This window comes from Phallusia mammillata, chromosome 3 (genome assembly GCF_965637545.1).
Source record: "Phallusia mammillata chromosome 3, kaPhaMamm4.hap1.1, whole genome shotgun sequence".
Classification (NCBI taxonomy): domain Eukaryota; kingdom Metazoa; phylum Chordata; class Ascidiacea; order Phlebobranchia; family Ascidiidae; genus Phallusia; species Phallusia mammillata.
In genome coordinates, this window is record NC_137254.1 from 11,986,029 (window position 1) to 12,008,008 (window position 21,980).

Sequence of the window (21,980 nt, forward strand, 5' to 3'; positions counted from 1 at the left end):
TTTTGGCATTGTAATAAGGTAAGTGTGAGTGATTGTGAATATGAGTGAATCTTTTATATATAGGCCAACCCCACCCGCATGCGTTTCAGAATCATGCTGTACAAACCTGTAACCAGATATGTTTATGTTTGAAACGGTTCGGTCATTAAGTTTGGTTTCAGATATGGCAATAACATCAGGCTTTGAATCGAAAGTGTCAATAAATTCTACTAAAACATCATAATTTTTTGACAAACTTCTTACGTTAAAGTGAATTAACACAATATCATCACCGGTGACATTAGATAATAGGGAATTGTAATCAGTCATATCAAAATATGTTGCCATGTGGTCAGTCATATCCATATTTACGGTTGAATTAGCATGTATCGCCATTTAATGATAAAAAAATGATGTATTGTTTTAAATACATACATTAGGTATTGGCAATCCTGGAGGCTCCTGTATCATTGAACGGGATGTTGTGAAGAGTCAAGTCGTTTGTACTCCGAATGGCTATGGGTTGGCTTTCATCATCTTTTTTTAGAAGTGTGGTGCCATTTTTGGTCCATATGTATTTGAAATTTGAGGATTTTTTGTATTGGAGACACCAGTTGAATAGTTGCCGGTTAATTTTAGTCAAGCTTTCATTGATAAACACTTTTGAATTGTTTTGTTGCCTTGATTGTCGAAGTTTTCCCCTGTTGCTGTAAATATGATCTCGAATTTTCCTGTTTGTAAATTTTGCAATGATGGTAGGCGGATCTTTTCGAGTTGCATTTTTAAATATTCCAACCCTGTGCGATATACTTATGTCAGCTTTAGTTACAGTGACACCAACTTGTTTTGACACTGCTATGATGATATCGTCGGTATTTTCTGTGTTGTTGTAGTTGATGCCTTTAAATTCCAAACATTCCCTTCTTCCGTACTGTTCCAATGCATTAATTTTATTTTTGCTGTCAATTAGTTGTTTTTTCATTTCTACAATGTCATTTCTTTGTGATGCATGTTCTATTTTTACCTTCTTTAGTTCTTCATCATTTTTTGTTACCTTTTGCAGAATGCAATCATATTTCTCTGACAGAAATTGTTGACTTTTTTTTATCACTTGAATTTCTTGCATCATAACATCCATCTTTTCGTTATTTTCTTTCGTTTGTTGTAATACAGCATCAATTTTGTTTATCCAAGTGGACTGTGTTTGTTGTACAGCCTTCTTTGGAGTTGTTCGAGACATTGCAAATTTTGTGTTAATTGAAGGTTAATTTACCACAGTTTTCCTAGAATCCAGTTTTCCTTATTCAAATAGAATTGTTTAACAAATTGCCACTGAATGTATATGCCATTGACCAAAAAGCAATGTTTGTTTTGAAACAATGCATCTGTGTTTAGGTTTATTTTATGCTTAAAAATGGAGGCTACTTTGTTAAAACTACTTCCAGAGTTGGAGGAAAATCCTGCCAAGTTCGAAGAATGTGTTTCACACTTGCACACCCTTGGTGTTCAGGATGCAAGTGATTTGCAACATCTAGAATTGGAGGATCTTCTAATAAAGTTTAATCTAGTACAAGCAAGAAAACTACTCAAAGCAGCCAATCTGCAACCAGGTAATTTGTTGTTCATTTGTACCGATACCAGTATTAAGAATTATATGGTCACAGCACATGTTATTTTGTTACTTTTTTAGTTTCATCAAATTCTGGATTTTCAACGGAACCACTTGAGTCCGAACTTAACACCAGCTTTAGTAGTAGTGAAGGATCGATGCAGTGGATTTACACCTTTAAAATTCCTTGGGCTCGATGCTCTCCTGTACTTATACAATGTCTGGAAAATGGCCATGTGCCAAAGATAATGGAAAGAAAAGAATTGATTCACAAAACAATTGAAGAAGTATTAAAAGTATGTACATTGATTTCTTTGCTCTTTTAGGTAATATCTGCGGCACATGTGTTTTGTTTGTTTTTAGCTGACACAAAAGCCTGGAAGAAAAAATTTAGACCAAAATTGCCTACCGTATTGTGTCAAGATACCCAAAATCCTTTCTTGACATGGTGGATGGAGTTCCTATTGGAAATGGCCATACTTCCATTTCCAATCATTTATTTTATCGCTGGGAAAATGTGGTGAGAAAAAAACGAAAACTTGATCAACTAAATGAAACAACTTCCCAACATTCCACTGCAATTATTGATGATGATAATTCAACCACTACAACATTTCAAAATTGGTTAATAACTGAATTTACAAAACAAGACCAAAATATGAACAGAGTATTAGAGCTAATGAAAAGAACCTTTTCCCAACAAAGAGATGATATTAACACTAATGTTCCAGTAAGCGAGATTTTAAAGAAATGGCCATTTTTGACCAACTCACGATGTCTATTTCAACATTATGAGCAACTTCTGGCTTTAAACTATGATGCCAAGGAAATTCCAATGAGAATGTCAAATCGAAGCTTTCGAACATACAAGTGATGATTATTTTTAAACTTAAAATACTTGTATGTTATAGGTAACCTTACACATTTGTTACAGAGCTTTGAAGGCAATGGCAAAGCCATCAGTTGCTGCCACCATTCACAAAATTAAGTTGGAATGCAAAGTTCTCGAAAACAAAATGCCAACATGTGTTTCAATTTTGGAACTTATGGGCAGTTACTTTAATGAAAATCAATCACAAATTTTAAAGTGCATTCAAGTATGTAATAATTTGTACATTTTGTATCTTTATATATCTACTTGTTTTACAGGATGACTCACTGCTGCAGGATACAATTGAAAATGGTGACCCAAATCCTTTTATAATTGCTACAGGTATGATATGTTATAAATGGTAATGTGCGCTCAATAGTTTAGTCTGATGATGTGTTGCTCTTTACAATTCCAGGCAGTTCACCGGCATCAGCCAACAAGTTCTTACTAATTGTTGAAAGAAACCAGATTTATGAATGCTGTGACTATTTTACAGCTTTTGCTGGCCTCTTTTGCTCATTCTATGTGTTTAACATACAGTATCCCCGAAGTTCACAGGCATCTCTGGAATTTATCCAAAGGTTAGCAAGTTCTTGTTAATAAATATATATATGTGTGTGTAAAAAAATAATATATTTTGTGCAGGTACTTTGCTGAAATCAATGAATCCGGGACTAAGGGGAAACGAAGGTGTGTAGGTGGAACGCACCCAAAAGTACTGGCCCTTGGCAGGCTAATCCAATCTGCACAGAATAGTGCTGCTTGATTTTTACTGCATATCAGTCGGTCTTCGTTAAAATAAACATGTACTTGACAGTCATTGTGGTGCAGTATTTTACAGGTATTTTTACAGTGAAATTTACCAGGATATTTGGGGTAAAAACTGCTGCCAGTGGTTTAGCAACAGTGTACTAAAGACGTGATAATGGTCTCCCAAGCATTCCCATATGGCAAGGAACAGACCACAAAAATCTTGCCTGCGGTCGTTTCGATCCCACGATAGAAGTCTTTCCGGGACTCGCGCTCTATCCCGAAAAGACGACGTTGTGGTACTTTCAAGCAGATGGTCGCACTCACTGAAAATCTATTTCGATTAAATTTGAAAAGCGATTTCATTCAACACTCCTGCAAGTTTGTAACAGAAGCGTTTGCTGCGTTTCAACAATGTGCTATAACCAATTATATCGCGGATAGTATTAACCACGTGCTATTAGTAGTAACAGAACACCAACTATTTGTCCACTGACCTGATGATAATGATATTAAAGCAATTTCAGGACATTTACCGCTACGACTTTTTGCGCGCAGTTACCGACTTCGAAAAATACCAGTTAAAACCAGAGTTTTCTTTCTTGAGGGAACCACGCACTGAAGAACACTTAAAGAAACTTACAACTTTATAAAATATCACACATCAGAACCGCCAACACAAGAACAAAAAAAGTGGGAAACCGACATAGGGATTAGTACAGAAAAGCCCAACTGGAGGGAGGTGTACAGGAACACGTATAGTTGTACCTTAGAAACAAAATTAAGAGCATTTCAAATCAAATTAAACTTAAGAGCGGTAATAACAAATAAAAAACTATACAATTATGGCATAGTAACTTCGGAAAAGTGCGTTTTCTGCCAAAGTTTCCCTGAAACCATTTCTCATTTGTTTTACACTTGCAAAGTTGTCGCCCAGTATTGGGAAAATGTTACTTCTTGGATCTCTCGCAAACTATTACTGAATATTAAACCAAATATAGCGTTATGTTGATTTGGAACCTATTCGTACAGTTCTGTTACATCACTGTTAAATTGTATTTTTCTATGTGCCCGGTTTGTGATATACCAATGTAAATATGCACAAAACAAACCTACTGTGAACAGATTGATTAACGCATTAAAAATAACGAAACAAACCGAACTAATTATTGCAACTAAGAGAAAAAAACGTGCAGAGTGCTTAGTCAAGTGGTCTGGCCTCTGAGTGCCGTAAATACTTAGCGTTTGTTCTGTTGTACTTTAATGTATCTGTCTTTCTTCGTCTCTTAGTTATCGCAAATAAAAAAAAAAAAAAAACGTCCAAAACCCAACCCTCAAAGTGTTCTTGTACGGCTTTTTACCATGTTCTGGCGGTGCAAGAGTCAAGCCCGAATTAAGACCAGGGATGTTCAAAGTAGAGTATTTGGATTCTTGTCAGTTGTTGTCACATTAGTAAAAAATGTTTTATTAAAAAACATATGATTAAGAGGCAACCACTGTTAGAAACAACTGTGTCAAAGTAGCTACTTAGGTTACTACTGGCCTCGGAAAATTCAGAAACAGAAATAGCCTCGACAAGCCAGGGTAGCAAATCTCCTAAGACTTTTGAAATACTTTCGGATGCTAATTCGCCATTAGCTTTGGACATGCCATTACACCAGTTAATGATGACAGGAAACGATTGGAACTACTTGACAATGTTTGCTCTTCGTCTGACAGTTTTATATGGCTATTTTCCGAACGCAAAGAAGGTGAAAAAAAAAGAAAAAAATATTTTGAAAAGCAGCACATCAGCGGGTTTTACGAATGCTTTGCATTTTCTGCAAGTATTGTGTTATATTTGCTCCTTAGCAGATGCACGGAATCAAATTAAATCGATTAGTCAAAACTCATTTGCAAAAATATACACATTTAACTGGAAAAGATGGTTGTTTGACGTCTCATCTTGCGCAGTGAATGCATACGACATATCGGAAGACTGGGGTTGGCGTTCCGTGGCCACAGACACAGCGGCAAAATGGCACTTGACTCAGAAAACCTTTACTCTCAAGAAAACTTTCGAGCTCTCCTTTCAGCTTATGGTCCAATCTGGCGACACGGTTCTCGAACGCCATATAACCGAAGCTTGCGCAGTATATTTCCAACATTGCTCAAAATGAGCTGATTGAAGCCATCGATATCACAATGCGTAAAGTTGTAGTGAGGGCGGTATGTGAGTCCAACTTTTTTGCAATTTCCAGCGAAAAACCACTGTAAGCACCAAGAAGTCAAACCAACAAATATAATTGATGTTTTGAAAGCAGTAAGTGAACTGCAGACATTTCCCTGCATTTCGAAATTGCTGCAAATATTTGCGACTTTTCGCACCAAGTGAGCGTTCATTCAGTACATCGAAAATTACCTGCGTTGTGCTATGGGTGAACCTCGATTGAATGGCCTTGCTTCTTTATTTATTCCCCGCGATATTAAATTAAATACGACGACGTAATTGTGGAATTTTCGAAAAAAAATAGACGTATAGACTTTTCTATTATTCCATTTTTCATTCGTTTCCGTTAAAAAAACATAATAAGTGTTACATGTATACGATCGAATCGTGATAATAACGTTCGCTACTTAAAAGGGCTTCACAGGGGCTTAGGCTAGGGGTTCTAACCTGTGGTACGCGAGTAGCTTCCGTTTTTTCGTAAATTTTGCAGGAAAAACATACGTATTCTTTTACGGACACGAAACGTAAGTTTTTTTATGTCCACGTGACCGTATATCAAGCATGTTCTGATATGGATGAATGCGTTGTCCAATCAGAATCGTTTAAAATGCAAACTGCTTTTATCCGGAGGTCATGGAGGGAGTGTAGGTTGCGGCTGGCAGATGCAGATAGTGTTACTTTTTTGGGATTAATGTTAGACTTTATTTCGTACGGTGTTTACAGTTGCTGTATGCAGAGAATGCTGCAGATTTCTTTTTGACAAAACTGTAGATCTCTTTTGATTAAAGCTAATTTTTCAATAATGGACTTAAATTCAGTGTGTAGTGAAGAAATATGTGGGAAAGGTTTTGACTGCATAAAAGAAGTTATAAAACTTACTAAGCATCGTATTCGACAAGGTTTTAAAATTCAATGTCCTGTTGATAAATGTTTAAAAATGTACAATATCCTTCAAGGTGCATATTTATTTCTTCAGTAAAAATCAGGTCAATTGAGTACAAAGTGGGAATGTACATTGTTTTGTGTGAAGTGTGAGGAGATTTGCATTTTGGAAAACTACTCCTTAGGTTATAGTAATTGGTGAGTTTGCAATATACATTTTTATATGTATGTGTATGTTTTAAGTACAAACATTTTTATTCTAGGGACATGTCAGAAGCCATTGCCAAATATTTTAAGGTCATTGTTGAAAAAAACATGGTAATTTCTTGCAGTGACCTTTCTTGCATTGTCATGCTGTCTTGCCTATTCATATTCAATATTAAGTATCCAAAAAGTGCATTGGCAACTTTGGAGTTCATGCAAAGGTAAGTGTACACTATGTTTATGCTGTTTTGTTTGGTTACCAGCAATAATGTTCTGGATTTTTGCACCAACAAAACACAGTTCTTGAAGCGTGTTGTATTGCAATGCAGTAGAATTGACAAACTGGTCAGTAAAAAATCTGCCAGGTTTTAAAATCTACAAAATGTGCCGTAAAAAAAGCTGCCGGAAGTTTTCACAGTACATTTTTTAACAGTGCAATTGCTTTGATGAGCCGTATAACGGTGTGGGACAAAGGGCATTAATTATGTCAAATGATTGCTCTTCGTAGATATTATCCGTTGAATAATGCTAGCGTTGTAAGCTAAAAATAAATGTTTAATAACGGTTACGTATGAAGAGGTGGTTTATGCTTCATAGTAATTGGGGTTTCTCAAATTTGCCACTTTGGCTTATCCCGAGATAAAAACAACCTCAATCCCAGGATCGCGGGATTTTATTCGATTTTTGTTAAATTTATAATTTTGTTTTTAGTGGGCCGGCAAAGCATCAATGTATGTTCACGAGGCCGCCGTCGAGCTTTAGTTTGATTTTTTTGAAAATCTTTTTTAAAACTAAAATAGGATAATTTTTTTTTCTGAAATTGTCCGGGATCCCGGGAATGAAACTCTAGTAGTAATGCATAGGAATGTGAGCAGGTATTTTCCGTCACGATGATCATCATCAAGTCAAAAATTTGAAACCGACTAGGTGTGCCCGGAAATGACTTTCGATGCGCTGCAAGTTTACGCCTGCCGCGTAATTTGTAAAGCAGCAATTTTTCATGATAAAGAAGGTCATTGTTTACTTCTTACGACCTACTATTTGAATAAGGTTGAATTCAGAAATAGTTGGATTGTTTGTCATCGTGTCAAAGCCATACAAAAAATATCCTTTTTTCCCAATTGAAATGCGGTTCGACCAATAGGAGGATAGTAAACAAAGATCTCATGAAATTTCGTTGTGGTGCTTTAGTGGTAGTTAGTAGGCCAATATTATTCTTCTGAATAAAATATGATTCGATCAAATTAGTTGTTCTGCAAAAAGTGGTACGCGTGGCAGTACAGAGCGTCTTCTGTTATTTAGCGTTATCTCTTGCTGTCTGCAACCTTAACAAGCGCAGCATAGAAAGCCTGATCGAACTTACACTCCTGTGCTTGGAAAATGCCATTCTTAAGCATGGAGATAATTTTTACGCTCAGACAGCGTGCTTTATCAAAAAGACGGAACTGTTCATGAGGTTTATCGACGACATAATTTGTCTCTGTTTTGGCAATGACAATTTCAGAAAAAAACTATTAGTGGCATCAAGAGCGCTACCCATGGTCATGAAATAACCCCACAACAATATAACAACCGCCTAAACCAAGGGCCATGTTCAATTTCGTAACGTAAACCACGTCATCAGCTGACAACATAAATTTTCAAAACAAAAACAAGACTATGTCAAAAATATCGCAACTGGCCGACGATTTTTAAACTGATGGTCCCACCACCCTCCTTCCGTTTTTAAATCGACAATACACAGGGAAGCAAAACGACTACGAACCTTAACTTCCTCTTTTTCTGGCCTTCTAATGCACGTCTTTGGCTAAGAGCAGTTGAAACTATTTTTGATTACAACCTAGTGAACATGTTCGCTTTGCACATACCATTTCAGCACTTGGACTTGGTACAAATCAAAAAGGTAAGCCACATATCATGAAACCGCGATGTTGACTTTCTTAAAACAGAAATTTCTACGCGACCTCTTCTTGGGTATGATGTAAAGAAATACTTGTAGTTGATATATATACCATCTAATGGCGCTTAAAAAGCCCAAATTAATTTCTAACCTAATACACAGATTGACAGTCTTAGTTTTTATGACGTCATAATCTATATTGTGACGCTTGTGGTATCTGCTTTTTCGCATTGTTTGCACACAATAGGCATAAAAAAGTCTGGCGCATATGGCTACTAGGTTGGTAACACTCTTTTAAGGTCTACAAAATGTGTTTATATAGCAGTTTAAATACACGGGAATGATGTTTGAACAATAAATGTACGCACGTATACCCTTTATTGTGACTGACATAATAACCCATAATGTTTCGCGACGCCAAGATTATATTACGCGACGCACAGTTTGAGAAGCCCTGCCCTACAGGCTCTCGAAAGAAATATTTAGAAAACCACTACTATACGTCAAGCAAAAAAATTCAAGTTTTTGCTTTTCGAATCAGCGATGTGTTGCGTTGTATTGTAGGGGCTTTATTGGTCCTAATGACGTCGTACTTATTACTACAGAAGTATCTTTCGCTGTAGATGTTTATACTCTAAGTCCTTGCCTATCTGAGCTACTGCTTGTCTGAGCTTAGTCCGATTATGAAGACGGCGTTTAACGTTAAAGTTAGTTCATTGAGATGAGAGAATAAAGGATATTAAGTGTGAGAGTTACAACACATGTGAATATATAGTGGCAAAGGTGACGATGACGCAACTGTACAGTTGTGCTTAAGGTGTTAAACAGCGACAACTGGCATTTAAGGTCGAGTACTGAAAAGGTGACGATGACGAAATAAAACGTTCATGCAATCACAGTCACTCGTACGATATTATACGCGCTTATGTATTACTTCAATACACGATACTCCACACAGGCCACCCCGCCGAAAAGTGTTTTTCCGATTTATGTCGAATTTGACATATTTGCTTCTTTGAAATCTGCTTCTTGGTTCGTTCCAGTCGCGAGTGTCTTTTCGTTTTGATTGTTTGTTGTTCAATCTTGATGACCAGTTGTTGAACGTTGTTGATTTTGATTCGATCGTGATTCGGTGTTGTGGAGATGACATCAAATCTTTGATTTGTCCAAATGTCGTTCGATTGAGATAGGTCGACGTTCTTTTGATAAAGATGACGATAAACAGTAATGTGACGTGACGTAGAATTACGTTGAGCTGCGTGGCGAGTTTGACGATGTGGTAGCCGATGACATTGTTGTTGTTAGATATCCTGCATAGTCAATCTCCGATCGACTTTGCATGACATCTGTCAACATCGTCGTAGTTTTGATGGTGATCGTCACAGTGTTACACGGCCTCGATCGTAAACAACCTGGTAAGAATGTTTTGATCCAACGTGATGAAGAACAAAGATGTTGGCGATGGAGTCTCGTTAGTTTGTTGAACTTCTTTTAGCAGATGGTTCGTTTGTGTGATCATGGGGAAGACTGAGTTGGAGTGTCGAGTATTGATTCAAAGCAATTCATCATGCATCAACTTTCAACGTACATTTCACATGCGGCAAAATAACTTAATTTTATTTTAATCGTGTGTTAATAATAAAACATTGTTTTACAAACATGCAACAAGTTAGTATATGTCAACACTGCAAACATCACAAGTAAATAGTAGAAACTCGGTGACGAATTTGGTTACTCGTCGTTCCGTTGGAGATCACGGAGCTCGAAATTGTCTCCAACGTTTTCACCGACGTCCCCTATTACATTGTCATGTTTGTGTAACAGTTTGGTCTGAACTAAACCTAACACCCAAAATCCATAATGTTTCAGAGCTATGCCAGTTAACACTATTCCCCAAAAACATGCTAAGAACAGTGCTATTGTCACCAGAAAGTTTATAAATGGCGATGTTATAGAGCTAATAACATGCAAAAACACGTTCTTTGTTGCTGCGTCAATCTTGTCCGTGATGTATCCTACATCCGCTTCTTCTGATGGGTCAAGGTTAGATTGCATGTATTGTGACAGCTGTTCGTTGTGTAATCGAACTTCTGTCAGTGTCATTAGCATGCTGTTCATATCCTCGATTCCGCTGCTCGATTTCGGGAATTCATCCATGAAGGATTGATAGTCCGTTGTCCGATGGCTGAAGTGGATTGGCGATAGAGTTGGGACGATTTCGTGGACGTTCGAGTCCACGTGCGTCAATGTGTAGTTGTCGAATACAACGAATTCTTCATCAATTCGGAATGACAGTACTCGTCCCGGTTGATAAGTTTCAAGAAATTTGACGTTTTGATAAACAAAACCATCGCGGTATAGTTGACCGACTATTCTTGTTCCGGTTGAGTCGATGTATTCGATTAGTGGCCTTGTAGCGAAAAGGTCACCATGGCGAAGGCTATGAAGAATTGTTCCATTGATTTCTTCGCAGGTGATTTCGGTCATTAGGTCGGATGTTGTGATTGCTGCTCGATGTCCTCCAAGTACTTGGCTAATTATTTCGCCAGGATATTGACGGGACAGCAGTGAGTAGACCGTTGATAGTAGAGACTGAATTTGGCACTCTACATAGTGTATGTCGTCATGTTTGTGATGCTGCTCAAAGCATCGGTAGCTTCGTTCAGGATTAGACCTTGAACTTCGTCTTTCTGCGAACGTTGCATAATGTCCAGCCGATTCCTCTTTGTGTAAAAAATTTCCCCTTTGGACGGGTTGAACACGTCTACAGTACATTTGTCTTCTAAAGGGTGTTTGTAGTTCTTCTTACAGGGCATGGGTTTAGGAATGAAATATTCCCCTTTGGAAAGTTTGTGGTGGCATAGCTTGAACTTGTGTGTTGAGCTGTGCGTAGTTGTGATGGAAAGAAATAGGATTAAACTGAAATAAATCATGATGTTTAATCTCTAAATCTGAGTGGTCGTCTGACAACTCGACCGGTTCGGGTTTTGATGATTGGTGAAGGAGGTGTAGGTGCAGTGGTTGATGATTCTGGTGTTCGATCAACCTCGATATCGGGCGTCGCGGCTGTTTCGCTTCCTTCAGATCTGCCTTCAATAATATCTGGACAAATTAAAGGATCATTAGAATTAGTAGTTACATTTATTTCTGAGGGTAAATAACAGACTTTTTGTCTGTCAATAGAAACAGAATTCGTACGTCCCCACATGGCTAAAACGTAATACTTATCGTGCCGTTCAATAACTTTGAACGGCCCATCATAATGGCTATACAAAGGACCTTTGTTGGCAGCCACTTTGACGAATACGTGGGAACACTTCTTCAGTTCCGGATCTAAATGAGATCTGATAGGAGGGTTAATTCTAGGTGGTATAAATTTCATATTAAAAATGAATTTCGATAGCCGTTGTGCATACTCAACCTTTGATATTCCCGGAATAGGTTCTTCAAAGAACTCTCCTGGTAAACGCAAAGTATTTCCTAAAACCAGTTCAGCAGGACTGCAACTGATGTCAGATTTTACTGTTGCTCTTAAACTCAGTAGGATCAATCCTAAATTTGAATACCAGTCATTCGGATATTCTTGAGCTCGCAGGGCTGCCTTCAAAGTGCGATGTTGGCGTTCGATGTACCCATTGCTTGCGGGATGGTAAGCTGTAGTTTGTTGAAGTTTTGCTCCTAGCATGTTGCAAAGATCTGACCATAACGAAGAGGTGAACTGGGCGCCTCTGTCGGTGGAAATCCTGAGGGGACAACCAAATATAGATATCCAATTCAGAATAAATGCGTCGGCACAAGTACTGGCGGTGATATCCTTCAGAGGGATTGCTGTGAACCATCTAGTCCATCGACAAACAACAGTTAGAAGATAGGAATAACCGTTACATGCGGGCAATGGTCCAACAATATCTATTGACAAATCAGTGAATCTACCTTCAGGTTCTAAATACCTTCCAAGAGGAGCTCGATTGTGAATTGTCACCTTACTTTTCTGACAAGGAATACATGATTTGCACCAGTCCTGGACGTCATTCTTCATCCCATGCCAAACAAATCGTTCGCTGATCAGTTGTTTGGTTCCTTTGAATCCGGGATGAGCCAGGCTATGAAGGGCCAAGAAAACCTTTTCCTGTAGCACCGTACAAATTTACAGATTTTTTGTTACAAAACCCTTTTGCAAACCATGCGGGTATGATGCTTACGTCACTACCGCTGTCCACTAAAAAGTGCAAGTTGCTTTGTTCGTCTTTTACGGTAAAGGTTTTTCTTTTTCTTGTTGAACGGAAGTCCTGGTACTTTACCGATTGGGACCAGGACCGTTGGCGTTTTTTGACCACAAAATACAGTCCGGTCTGCACCTCCTGGCTTCCATTCCATAGAGAGCATGAAAGTAGCACAACTGATGCGGCGCAGGCTGGTCTCTCGGTGGAGGAAATCTGCTTTTAGATACTGGAACATATTTAGTTTTTCCAGCATAGTTACGATTCGGACGAGATTCAAATGATCTATATTCCGACCGTAAGGGTGTAGAAGTAGCCTGCGGACTTACTTGAGGTTGGTTTGCATTGTTCAGTAATGACATGGTTTGCATCGTCTTTATGGCATCCATGTCATTGGATAGCTTTGCGAAGCGCTTTTCAAAATCATCATTAACAATCGTCTGATTATTAATCTGGTGATGGGATGATTGCGGTTGCTCCGAAGTTCCTCGAGATGTGGAAACAGGAGTTTGCGACTGCACAAACAAATGTGGAGAATTTAGCATCATTACAGAATCGGCAGTTTCTGCAAGGCTGTCTAAATCCTGATGAATACTTGCCGATAGAACAAGTCTGACCTCCTTTGGCAGTCTATCTAAAAACAGTTTTTTTAATAAGGCCACAGCCGATGGACCTAAATCGCCATAACCAGCCAACAACAACTTCATTTCGTTAAGTAGTTCGCTGGGTCTTTTATTGCAAGGTTCGCCAGCACTTAACAATTGGTTTAGGCGCATCATTTCCCTCGTCTCATAAAACTTAAGCAAATCCTGCTTTAAGTGTGAATAGAGATGATCGGAAGTTCGGTTCAGAATAAGATGACCAATCTTCGCAATCTGATCCTCTCCCAATCTTGGTATGATTGCAGCGAATTTTTCCTGCTCGCTGTAAATCTGGTTAGCTTCGAATATGGTTTCAACGGTTGCAAACCATACAGCACACCGTTCGGCCCAGAACTTAGGGATGTTCAATTTTGCAAGCAGCATACCTCTGTTAGGTGGTGGCACGGCAGTTTCGCACCCGGTTTGTTGATTTGTAGATAAATCCGGGTAAACCACCTTGATATCGGACGGTTGACTGATGGGTGAACTAGACCCACTGTCACAATCGTCTTGACGATTGTTTGTTTGAAACGGCCCAGGATGACGAGAATCCTTGGGTAATTGTCCAGTACCACTGTAAGAGGGCAGCTCAGTGCTTCTTATGATGGGAGTAGAAGTCAGTTTAGTCTTTTTGGATTTACCAAAAGGCAGAAGATTATGCATGTAGGACATACTTAAGTATAAATAATTGAAAATAGTAAACAACAAAATAATACCTCACCGTAATTGAGTATGGTCCGTCAAAATCACGTCGGGTTCGCCAATTTATGTAGGGGCTTTATTGGTCCTAATGACGTCGTACTTATTACTACAGAAGTATCTTTCGCTGTAGATGTTTCTGAGCTACTGCTTGTCTGAGCTTAGTCCGATTATGAAGACGGCGTTTAACGTTAAAGTTAGTTCATTGAGATGAGAGAATAAAGGATATTAAGTGTGAGAGTTACAACACATGTGAATATATAGTGGCAAAGGTGACGATGACGCAACTGTACAGTTGTGCTTAAGGTGTTAAACAGCGACAACTGGCATTTAAGGTCGAGTACTGAAAAGGTGACGATGACGAAATAAAACGTTCATGCAATCACAGTCACTCGTACGATATTATACGCGCTTATGTATTACTTCAATACACGATACTCCACAGTATTGTTGACTGGGTTTAAACAATTAACTTAAAATATGTAAGTTGGTTTAACAATGACAATGTTCAACATTTGCTTTTCTGAAAATTTTAACTATAAGATAAATTCAAAACGCACTAAATCTGCAGAAGAAATAATTTCCAAAAATCTGAAACGTTTTTACAAACAGCTCACAAGCGTGTTTTTAAATGTCTATTCGTGCTAAAAAAATATTAAACAAGACCCAAGCCAATACAAGTGTGTGTCAACAGGTGTAAGTTTCCACCTTGGGGCTCTTGCGGGAAAGAGACGACCATATGGTTGTGTGAACTGGTCACCTATTTTCAGTGCCTTGCCTTCACACAATATGCTTAAACAATGGGTGTCGGAAGAAAGTACAAAGCAACATCCAGATCTAGAACTTGCAGTCAAGCACATGAAAAAAATATTATCTGCAACGAGATCTTATTGACAAAAATGTTGCAGTAAAAACTGTCATAAATGAATGGCCGTTTTATTGAAAGGCAGAATTTATTTTCCAACACTACTCTTTGCTGATGAACAAAGGTGATGCTCAAAAGCAAATGCTCGACAATGTGAAAAATTTGCTGCAGTTTAATGGGTGGTGTTTTTTGCAGAGCATTAAACATATGCACTAAACCTTCAGTGAAGCAAGTATACAAACAAATATATCTAGAAAAAACAAACAATGGAAAGCAGTCTTCCGAAATTTATCAACATAATCAACTTTTTGGCCGCATATTTCATGGAGGATGTTCAAGTCCTCTCCAAATGCTTTCTTGTAAGTTATATTTCCTTGCTCTGTAAGTGTCTGGGTTACAACAGCCAGTAGCATTAAAAATAGGTGAATGCCTAAATGTTTATGTAACAAAACTCTGTATACAAAACAATATTGCAACATGTGACATAAATGTTTCCAAACTATATCATTTGTAATTAAATAATATTTTTGGATCTTAAAAATCATTTTTTTGCACAGTGATCTCGTATGGATTGGGAACAGAATTTATAGTTCTGTATGAAGGATTGAAGTTGATTTCGACAGACAACTTTTTTGAGGCCCTTGTCTACTGCTTTTGCTGTTATTATGTATACAACATATAGTACCCTGTCCAGGTTGTGGCCACCCTGGAATTAATCAAAGGTATGTGGGTTAGATACAAAACTTCAAAATATCTGTAAACATTCTTGTAGCTTAAGTTAAGGTATTACACAAACTAAACTGTTTTGCATTTTCTTTCGGGTACTTGACAGGAATAAATTAACCTAGCAGCAAAAACTTGAAGAGTAAAAAGAATAGTACTCATCCAAAAGTTTTCCATCTTGTGCAGCTAATTAAGCATCTGCAATGATTGTGCCAAATACAATTTTCCAGAAATGACATGTTGATGTGCCAGTGTTTCATACCGGTACGGAACGAAATCAAATAACGTTATTCGTTCTGAGCAAATTATTTATTTAGTTATTTCGTTCGGAACCGATAAATTTATTTCGTTCCGGTCTGACTGAAATAGATTTAGAACGGTATTTAGGTCTTAACAAAAGAACATTTTTGTGTTCTTTACAGCTATTAGGCGAAAAGATAAAGAAAGTTGCAACACCCAACAATTATTTTCGGTAGTTGTTCCGTCACATAACAATTGTCAATGATGGTCAAACGGATGTAAATTGTGGAGCTTCAATTTTTATCATAGTTCAACGGCGCGAAATTTTCAGCAATTGTTTCATGATAAACGTCCAAAACGAAACACCGGAATAAAAAATAACGGTATTTCGTTGCGTTCCGGTATCTTGAATATTTTTTATTTCGTTCCGGTATAACGTTCCGTTGCGTTCCAGTATGAAACACTGGTCTTAACTATGTAGCTGGATCAAAAAAGACAGGGCGAAACGAACCATAGGAACTGCTGCCAGACCGATTTCAGTTAATTCGTTTTACCGACTGCGTTTGTAAAAAAATATACTGGAATTTTGTACGTAATTTCATTTTACGATACCCAAAGTAGATTGTTTACTGACCCGTTTGCCGTAAAAATCATTTACGGAACAAAACATTGGAACTGCTGCCGGACTTTTTGCAATACATTTTTTTTTAAAGTGTAAGTTTACAAATATTTCTTAAAAATAACTTCTACATTATTGGTAATTTATTTCCAATATCCCTTAATTCCACATTGACGTCAGACTTTAATAAAAAATGCCACACTTTCAACCACTTGCTATATTCGTGACGTAATAGTCACTCGATTGTCTGTTCTTGCAGTAGTAACAAATCATTTGTCATGTGAGTTTTAAAACTGATTTTAGAGCTAGTCGCCTGTGATCCTTGCATTGTAATTTAAAATATGTACTTGGAAAACAAGACAGATCGGTAATGGAGGGGTATCCGGAAAGAATGGATAAACTATTTTTTAGTCGAAAAAAGTGACAAATCTGCATGCTTTGTTTGTTGCAAACATGTAGCATCAAAAAAATCAAACCTGGAGAGATGATATATAAAACCACTTGTGCTTTGGGTAATTTTACGCGGAATTTGAAAATATAAAAATATTTGTTCCGTCCGAAAATGTTGTGCAATTCATGCGGCCTGCAGTAGTAAGTAGGTTCCTCCCTGCCTTAGTGTAAGCTTTTACTGTTTTGACATTTAGTAAATAAAAATTGCCATTTTTTGGAGACTATAGAACCCTAAAGTTTAACGAATACGAGTATTCGTGTTGTACTCCAATAGACCTTCGTCGAACCCCTGAGTCAGCGTTAAGAACCACTGCTGTAGTGTAAGTTATTTTGAAGCGAGAGAAATCTTCAGAACAAACTCTGTCAAATAAACGAAAGTTTTATTTTACTTGCAGGTATTTTTAAATGTTTACGCAAACCTTCAATAGTTCATTTTCAATTGCTATTGTAAATTGTGCTTCCTTACGGTTGAATCTCGTTAAATAATGTCTTAAAGAAGCATACAAAGTTAGTGGCTAAGTATGGTAAAACATACGGACGAGGCGCTAGTAAAAAAATGTTAAACATTTTTGGGTTGACATAACTCACGCATAAACAGTTGACACGGGTAAATCATAATTGCGACGATTGTAAGAGTTTTTTTTTTCATCAGAAGCAAAACAAAAATTAATTTGCCCCTGGATTTTTTTTGTTCTTTTTAATGTGGTTGCCCGAATAGTGTACTGCAGTGGTTCTCAAACTTTTTTTTTGTTGCGACGCATCTGGAAAGTTTTCTGGACTTGCGACGCACCAGCAAATAAAAGTTAATGAGAATAATTATTATTAAAGTTAAAGCGGTTGAAGCTTTATTGAGCAGCTGCGCCATGTCCGAGTCATGTTAGAACGTGAAAGAGGTAGAGCAACGCAAAATCGGCGTTTATAAAGAGGCAATGACGATCAAAAGAAAAAGACAAATAGCACGCTTCGATGCGCATAAGCGAATACGGTAGTGAGGTCGCTACAAAGTTGTGTTTACTAGTACAATAATAAAAAAAACGAAACGAAACTATTCTGCGACCCCCCTTGAAAAATTGAAACGACGCAGCAGGGCGTCGCGACGCACAGTTTGAGAACTATTGGTATATACAGATACAAACATGTTTAGAAATCTATGGCATGTGATTTTTTACGTATTTGTCTGCCTTGTCCCCAGCTGGCGATGCACCTGTCCACTCCTGGAAGTTGATTCTCCAGTAAGAGTTCTACAAGTATTAGCACTGACACGTCCGGTTTGTTGCCTTGATAGTGTAGTAACAACTGAAGTCAACTGATTTACTACTTCTTGCAAATCTAATTGCACGTATTCATTGTTGGATTCCATCAACAATCCAAATTATTGTGTACTTATAGCCGAATACATACGCACTCAAGTGCAATGAAACGATATGAACGACATGAGCAAAAGTATTAAACATCATATTTCGCGGGTATTACAACCACCTTACCGGATCCAGCTTCGGTCTCCCACAATGCACCGGGTAACTTGCAACGCTTACTTGTCGCAAGTTAGCTAATTTGCGGCAACTTAGCGTTGCAAGTTAGGTAAGTTACGTTGCAAGTTAACTAAGTTGCCGCAAGATCATTGAATGCTGGATTTTGTACAACACATTTCAGAAAAGAAACGGTAGAGCAGGACATTACTTATACCGGCAAATCTGCTGATGACTTGAAACGAGTTAGTCATATTTACAACAAAAAATACAACTGCCATCGATGTTGAGCTCTTCTGAGCATTTAAAGTACCCTTGCATTTAGGTTAGGCGTGTTTTTCCGTTCTTCAACCTGATTCGCAATAGCAATGTAAACCACGTTTGTACAAAAGTGAATGGATAAATGAAGCGATATGTTGACCCAGGGTATGGCGTTTTATGTAAATTGATTGCCCGCACATCACAATAATTTTTAACTGGACATTTGACGTGTACAGAGTACGGCTTGCTGGCCATTGCAGTAATAATTTATTTAAACTGACAACACACATTATTTACCTGGCTGGCTGGTACATACGTACGATGTTAAATAATTACGTACATATAGGCATACATTATGTTCACTACTTTACCACTCAAACCTGAAATCATTTGTGACAAAATAAATTCCCACGTACATGCGCGTCCATAACGTTAGTATTGCGGTGCAGATTTTGGTCTGTTCGAAATACAATAAAACAGCAGGTTATGGTAGGGCAGTCATCTCTAAACTCGCGTGAATAGACATTTAACTGACTTTCTTCACTTTACTTCGATTAATGTGGTAAAATTTATTCCAAGGGCACCCATAGACAGAGTATTAAAAAAATACACAACTGCTCCCAACTTTGTATGTACATCATGTACCATGGGACCGTTTTTACACAATTATACATCCAACTACATTACCTGTTTCATATGAGTCAACATATGTCTTTTTAGGCTTCCAAGCTGTCTAAATCTCTTTGCACAAACATTACATCTATGCAATTTCTCTTCCATGTGCGTTAGCATATGTATTTTCAAATTTCCTTTAAATCTAAATGTCTTTTCACAGACACGACATCGATGAGTTTTCTGTTGTGTGTGAGTCAACATGTGTCCTTTCAAAGTTCCAGCCAATCCAAACCTTTTCTTGCAAATATCGCATTGATAAATCTTCTCTTTGGAATGAGTTAACATGTGTAGCTTTACATGCCCACGGAGTGCGAATGCTTTGTTACAAACTTCACATCGATGCGGTTTTTCTTTTGTGTGAGTCAACATGTGTGTTTTCAAACTTCCAGCTTGACTAAATCTTTTCTCACAAACATCACATCGATGTGGCTTCTCTTTTGTGTGAGTCAACATGTGGGTTTTCAAAGTTCCCCCCTGACGAAACCGTTTTTCACAAACATGGCATCCGTGAGGTTTTTCTTCAGTGTGAGTCAAAATGTGTGATTTCAAAGTTGACCCATATCTAAATCTTTTATCACAAATATTACATCGATGTGGTTTTTCGTTTGTGTGAATCAACATGTGTGCTTTCAAATTACCATCAAGCATAAACATTTTCTTACAAACATCACACCGATGGTTTTTTTCTTTACTATGAGTCAACATGTGTCTTTTCAAAACTCCACTTTGCCGAAATTCTTTTTCGCATACGTCACACCGATGGATTTTTTTCTTAGTGTGAGACATGTGTGTGTTCAAAACTTCCTTTTGACTAGATCCTGTTTCACGAACATCACACCGTTGAGGTTGTTTCCAATTTCCAGTTTGGTGTAATTGCTCATTCATGTCCCAGCTAACACACATTCAAAGTAGTTGGTTCTCATAGGTAGGTGCCAGCGCACTACCCGGTGGTTGCTTTTGCAATATTCTAGATTACGCTGTAATAAATCAGGGCTGTTGAATTAACTTGCTTTGCCAAATAGTTTGCTGTTATAAGGTAATAAATCACAATCAAAAACGCATCACAACAGATTAGAAAGTTTGAATAAACAAATTACTCGACTACACCTAAATGTTATCACAAACTAATTTCACACAACCGGTTCAGAAACAACGAAAAAACTAATTAAATCTTGCCTAGCGAGCAATTCACCAACGATTTTTTTGTTTTCCTGCATCTGTCCACAGCTCTTTTTGTATTTTTGATTCCCACAAATAAATCGCTGTATGAACTAAAAAAACGTGAACTTTTAATAAACTGACAACAGAAATAAATTCTGCTTGAGAAAAAAAAGTCACCCGAACAGCAGAGCTAGGTAAGAACAGAACAATAGTCTGACAACGTTTTACTTACATACACATTATTGTGTTGCACCGCATGCTGCTGTTGCTGTTGACCAACTACCACTACATGCATTCAAATAAATAAAAACCGCTAGTAGCCGGTAGATGTAACATTACTAGCTAATTTCTGCGCGAAACATCCCGAAACGCGTCGTGAATGTTAAACTGGGCCATGCGTGGCAGCGAAAATTAAGTGTGCAGTGAACCGTAGCTGAAAGAAAAAGGCAGTCGTGCATTGCGAGTGCGCAGACAATCAGACATGGATTGCGCTAATCCGTTGAACGGTTGGGTGATTTTTGAAGCAAATTGAAGCGTAATGGCGGGTGAAAAGGAAGCCCCAAAAATGCATTGCGGGCAATAGGGAGAGAGTGGAAAAATGACGATAATTTTTATTTTAGGCATTTGTGTAGCGATTTTTGCAGATATGATTTGTAGATTAATAGGACGCATGTATTTCAGTGTGTAATAACCAATAAATATGTGTAGATTGGCTGTGATGTGTATTATTGTATGGGTACTGGTAATACATTATTCAGTTAATGTTGAAATAAATCATTATTAAGTGGTAATAAATGTTTTATTGTGCAATATAAGTAGTTTACATGCATTTATTAATATTTAAGACAGTGCTTCCCAACCGGTGGTCCGCGACGAACTTTCTGGTGGTCCGCGACGAACTTTCTGGTGGTCCGCGAAGCTTTTCAAACTATTAGCATACCACTATAGAAGTTAAAAAAGTTGCACAGTATGTGCGAACGTACTTTCAATTTTAACATTTTTCTCAATAATATAATATTACTCACTATGAAAGCCGGGTACGATTTCAACTTAAACAAACCTTTATTACACAAACAAACTGCAATGGGGCAGTTAAGGGGTCGAAAATTCCACATGGTGTCGCCACGCAACAGTTATAGTTGTCATAACGGCACAAACGCGCGCAAATTGAAAGGCCTAAATTTCGCATTACTCCGTCAACACAACTCTACTCCGTCATATTTTTACCACTAAACATTGTTATTTGCCAACTTAAATCAACTAAAAATGGATTATTCTAAATGGAAATCTGAGTTAAATAAAAGATGTCCCAAAACAACTGGCAAGAAGGAGGATTTAATTTTAAGATGCGTTGTATTTCTGTGTTTTTTTGCAATAGCTTCTTGTTTTTTCTCTGCATAACTACTTGTACACAGACTTCAGGCTCATGATAGGAATGACAACTTCACTTGTGCTGTGAGCTTGATGGAGAATGTAGGTAGCAGCTCTGAGTTACAGTGGCACAAAGTAGAGTTTACTCAAATAATCAGCTAGGATCAAACACCACACACAAC

General features: G+C 37.7%; 3 protein-coding genes and 1 pseudogene across 3 annotated transcripts; 1 reads left to right on the top strand and 3 right to left on the bottom strand.

The window, feature by feature from the left end:
* Window positions 1-415: 415 nt before the first annotated feature.
* LOC145220106 (uncharacterized) lies at window positions 416-1,264 on the bottom strand. Its single transcript, XM_080087398.1, has one exon. It carries the CDS (start codon window positions 1,217-1,219, stop codon window positions 416-418), a length of 804 nt encoding a protein of 267 aa, XP_079943524.1. The 5' UTR covers window positions 1,220-1,264.
* A 129-nt stretch (window positions 1,265-1,393) lies between these two features.
* LOC145219517 (uncharacterized) lies at window positions 1,394-3,356 on the top strand. Its single transcript, XM_080086874.1, has 7 exons — window positions 1,394-1,589; window positions 1,670-1,884; window positions 1,983-2,458; window positions 2,523-2,685; window positions 2,738-2,801; window positions 2,875-3,040; window positions 3,105-3,356. The coding sequence occupies exons 1-7, from the start codon at window positions 1,394-1,396 to the stop codon at window positions 3,223-3,225; spliced, it is 1,401 nt and encodes a 466-aa protein (XP_079943000.1). The 3' UTR covers window positions 3,226-3,356.
* A 5,743-nt stretch (window positions 3,357-9,099) lies between these two features.
* LOC145220102 (uncharacterized) lies at window positions 9,100-11,347 on the bottom strand (annotated as a pseudogene).
* Window positions 11,343-14,407, bottom strand: LOC145220093 (uncharacterized). Its single transcript, XM_080087383.1, has 3 exons — window positions 12,954-14,407; window positions 12,607-12,840; window positions 11,343-12,533 (listed from the first exon to the last, which is right to left on the bottom strand). The coding sequence occupies exons 1-3, from the start codon at window positions 13,935-13,937 to the stop codon at window positions 11,343-11,345; spliced, it is 2,409 nt and encodes an 802-aa protein (XP_079943509.1). The 5' UTR covers window positions 13,938-14,407.
* Window positions 14,408-21,980: the final 7,573 nt, after the last annotated feature.

Bases quoted from the DNA above. Each gene is read 5' to 3' on its own strand.
- LOC145219517 (XM_080086874.1), top strand. From the start codon at position 1,394: ATGGAGGCTACTTTGTTAAAACTACTTCCAGAGTTGGAGGAAAATCCT. The intron at 1,885-1,982 runs GTATGTACATTG...GAAAAAATTTAG, and splicing joins CAATTGAAGAAGTATTAAAA to ACCAAAATTGCCTACCGTAT. The intron at 2,686-2,737 runs GTATGTAATAAT...CTTGTTTTACAG, and splicing joins AAATTTTAAAGTGCATTCAA to GATGACTCACTGCTGCAGGA.
- LOC145220093 (XM_080087383.1), bottom strand. From the start codon at position 13,937: ATGTCCTACATGCATAATCTTCTGCCTTTTGGTAAATCCAAAAAGACT. The intron at 12,841-12,953 runs GTAAGTCCGCAG...ATCTAAAAGCAG, and splicing joins ACAATGCAAACCAACCTCAA to ATTTCCTCCACCGAGAGACC. The intron at 12,534-12,606 runs GTAAGCATCATA...ACGGTGCTACAG, and splicing joins TAGTGGACAGCGGTAGTGAC to GAAAAGGTTTTCTTGGCCCT.
- LOC145220106 (XM_080087398.1), bottom strand. From the start codon at position 1,219: ATGTCTCGAACAACTCCAAAGAAGGCTGTACAACAAACACAGTCCACT.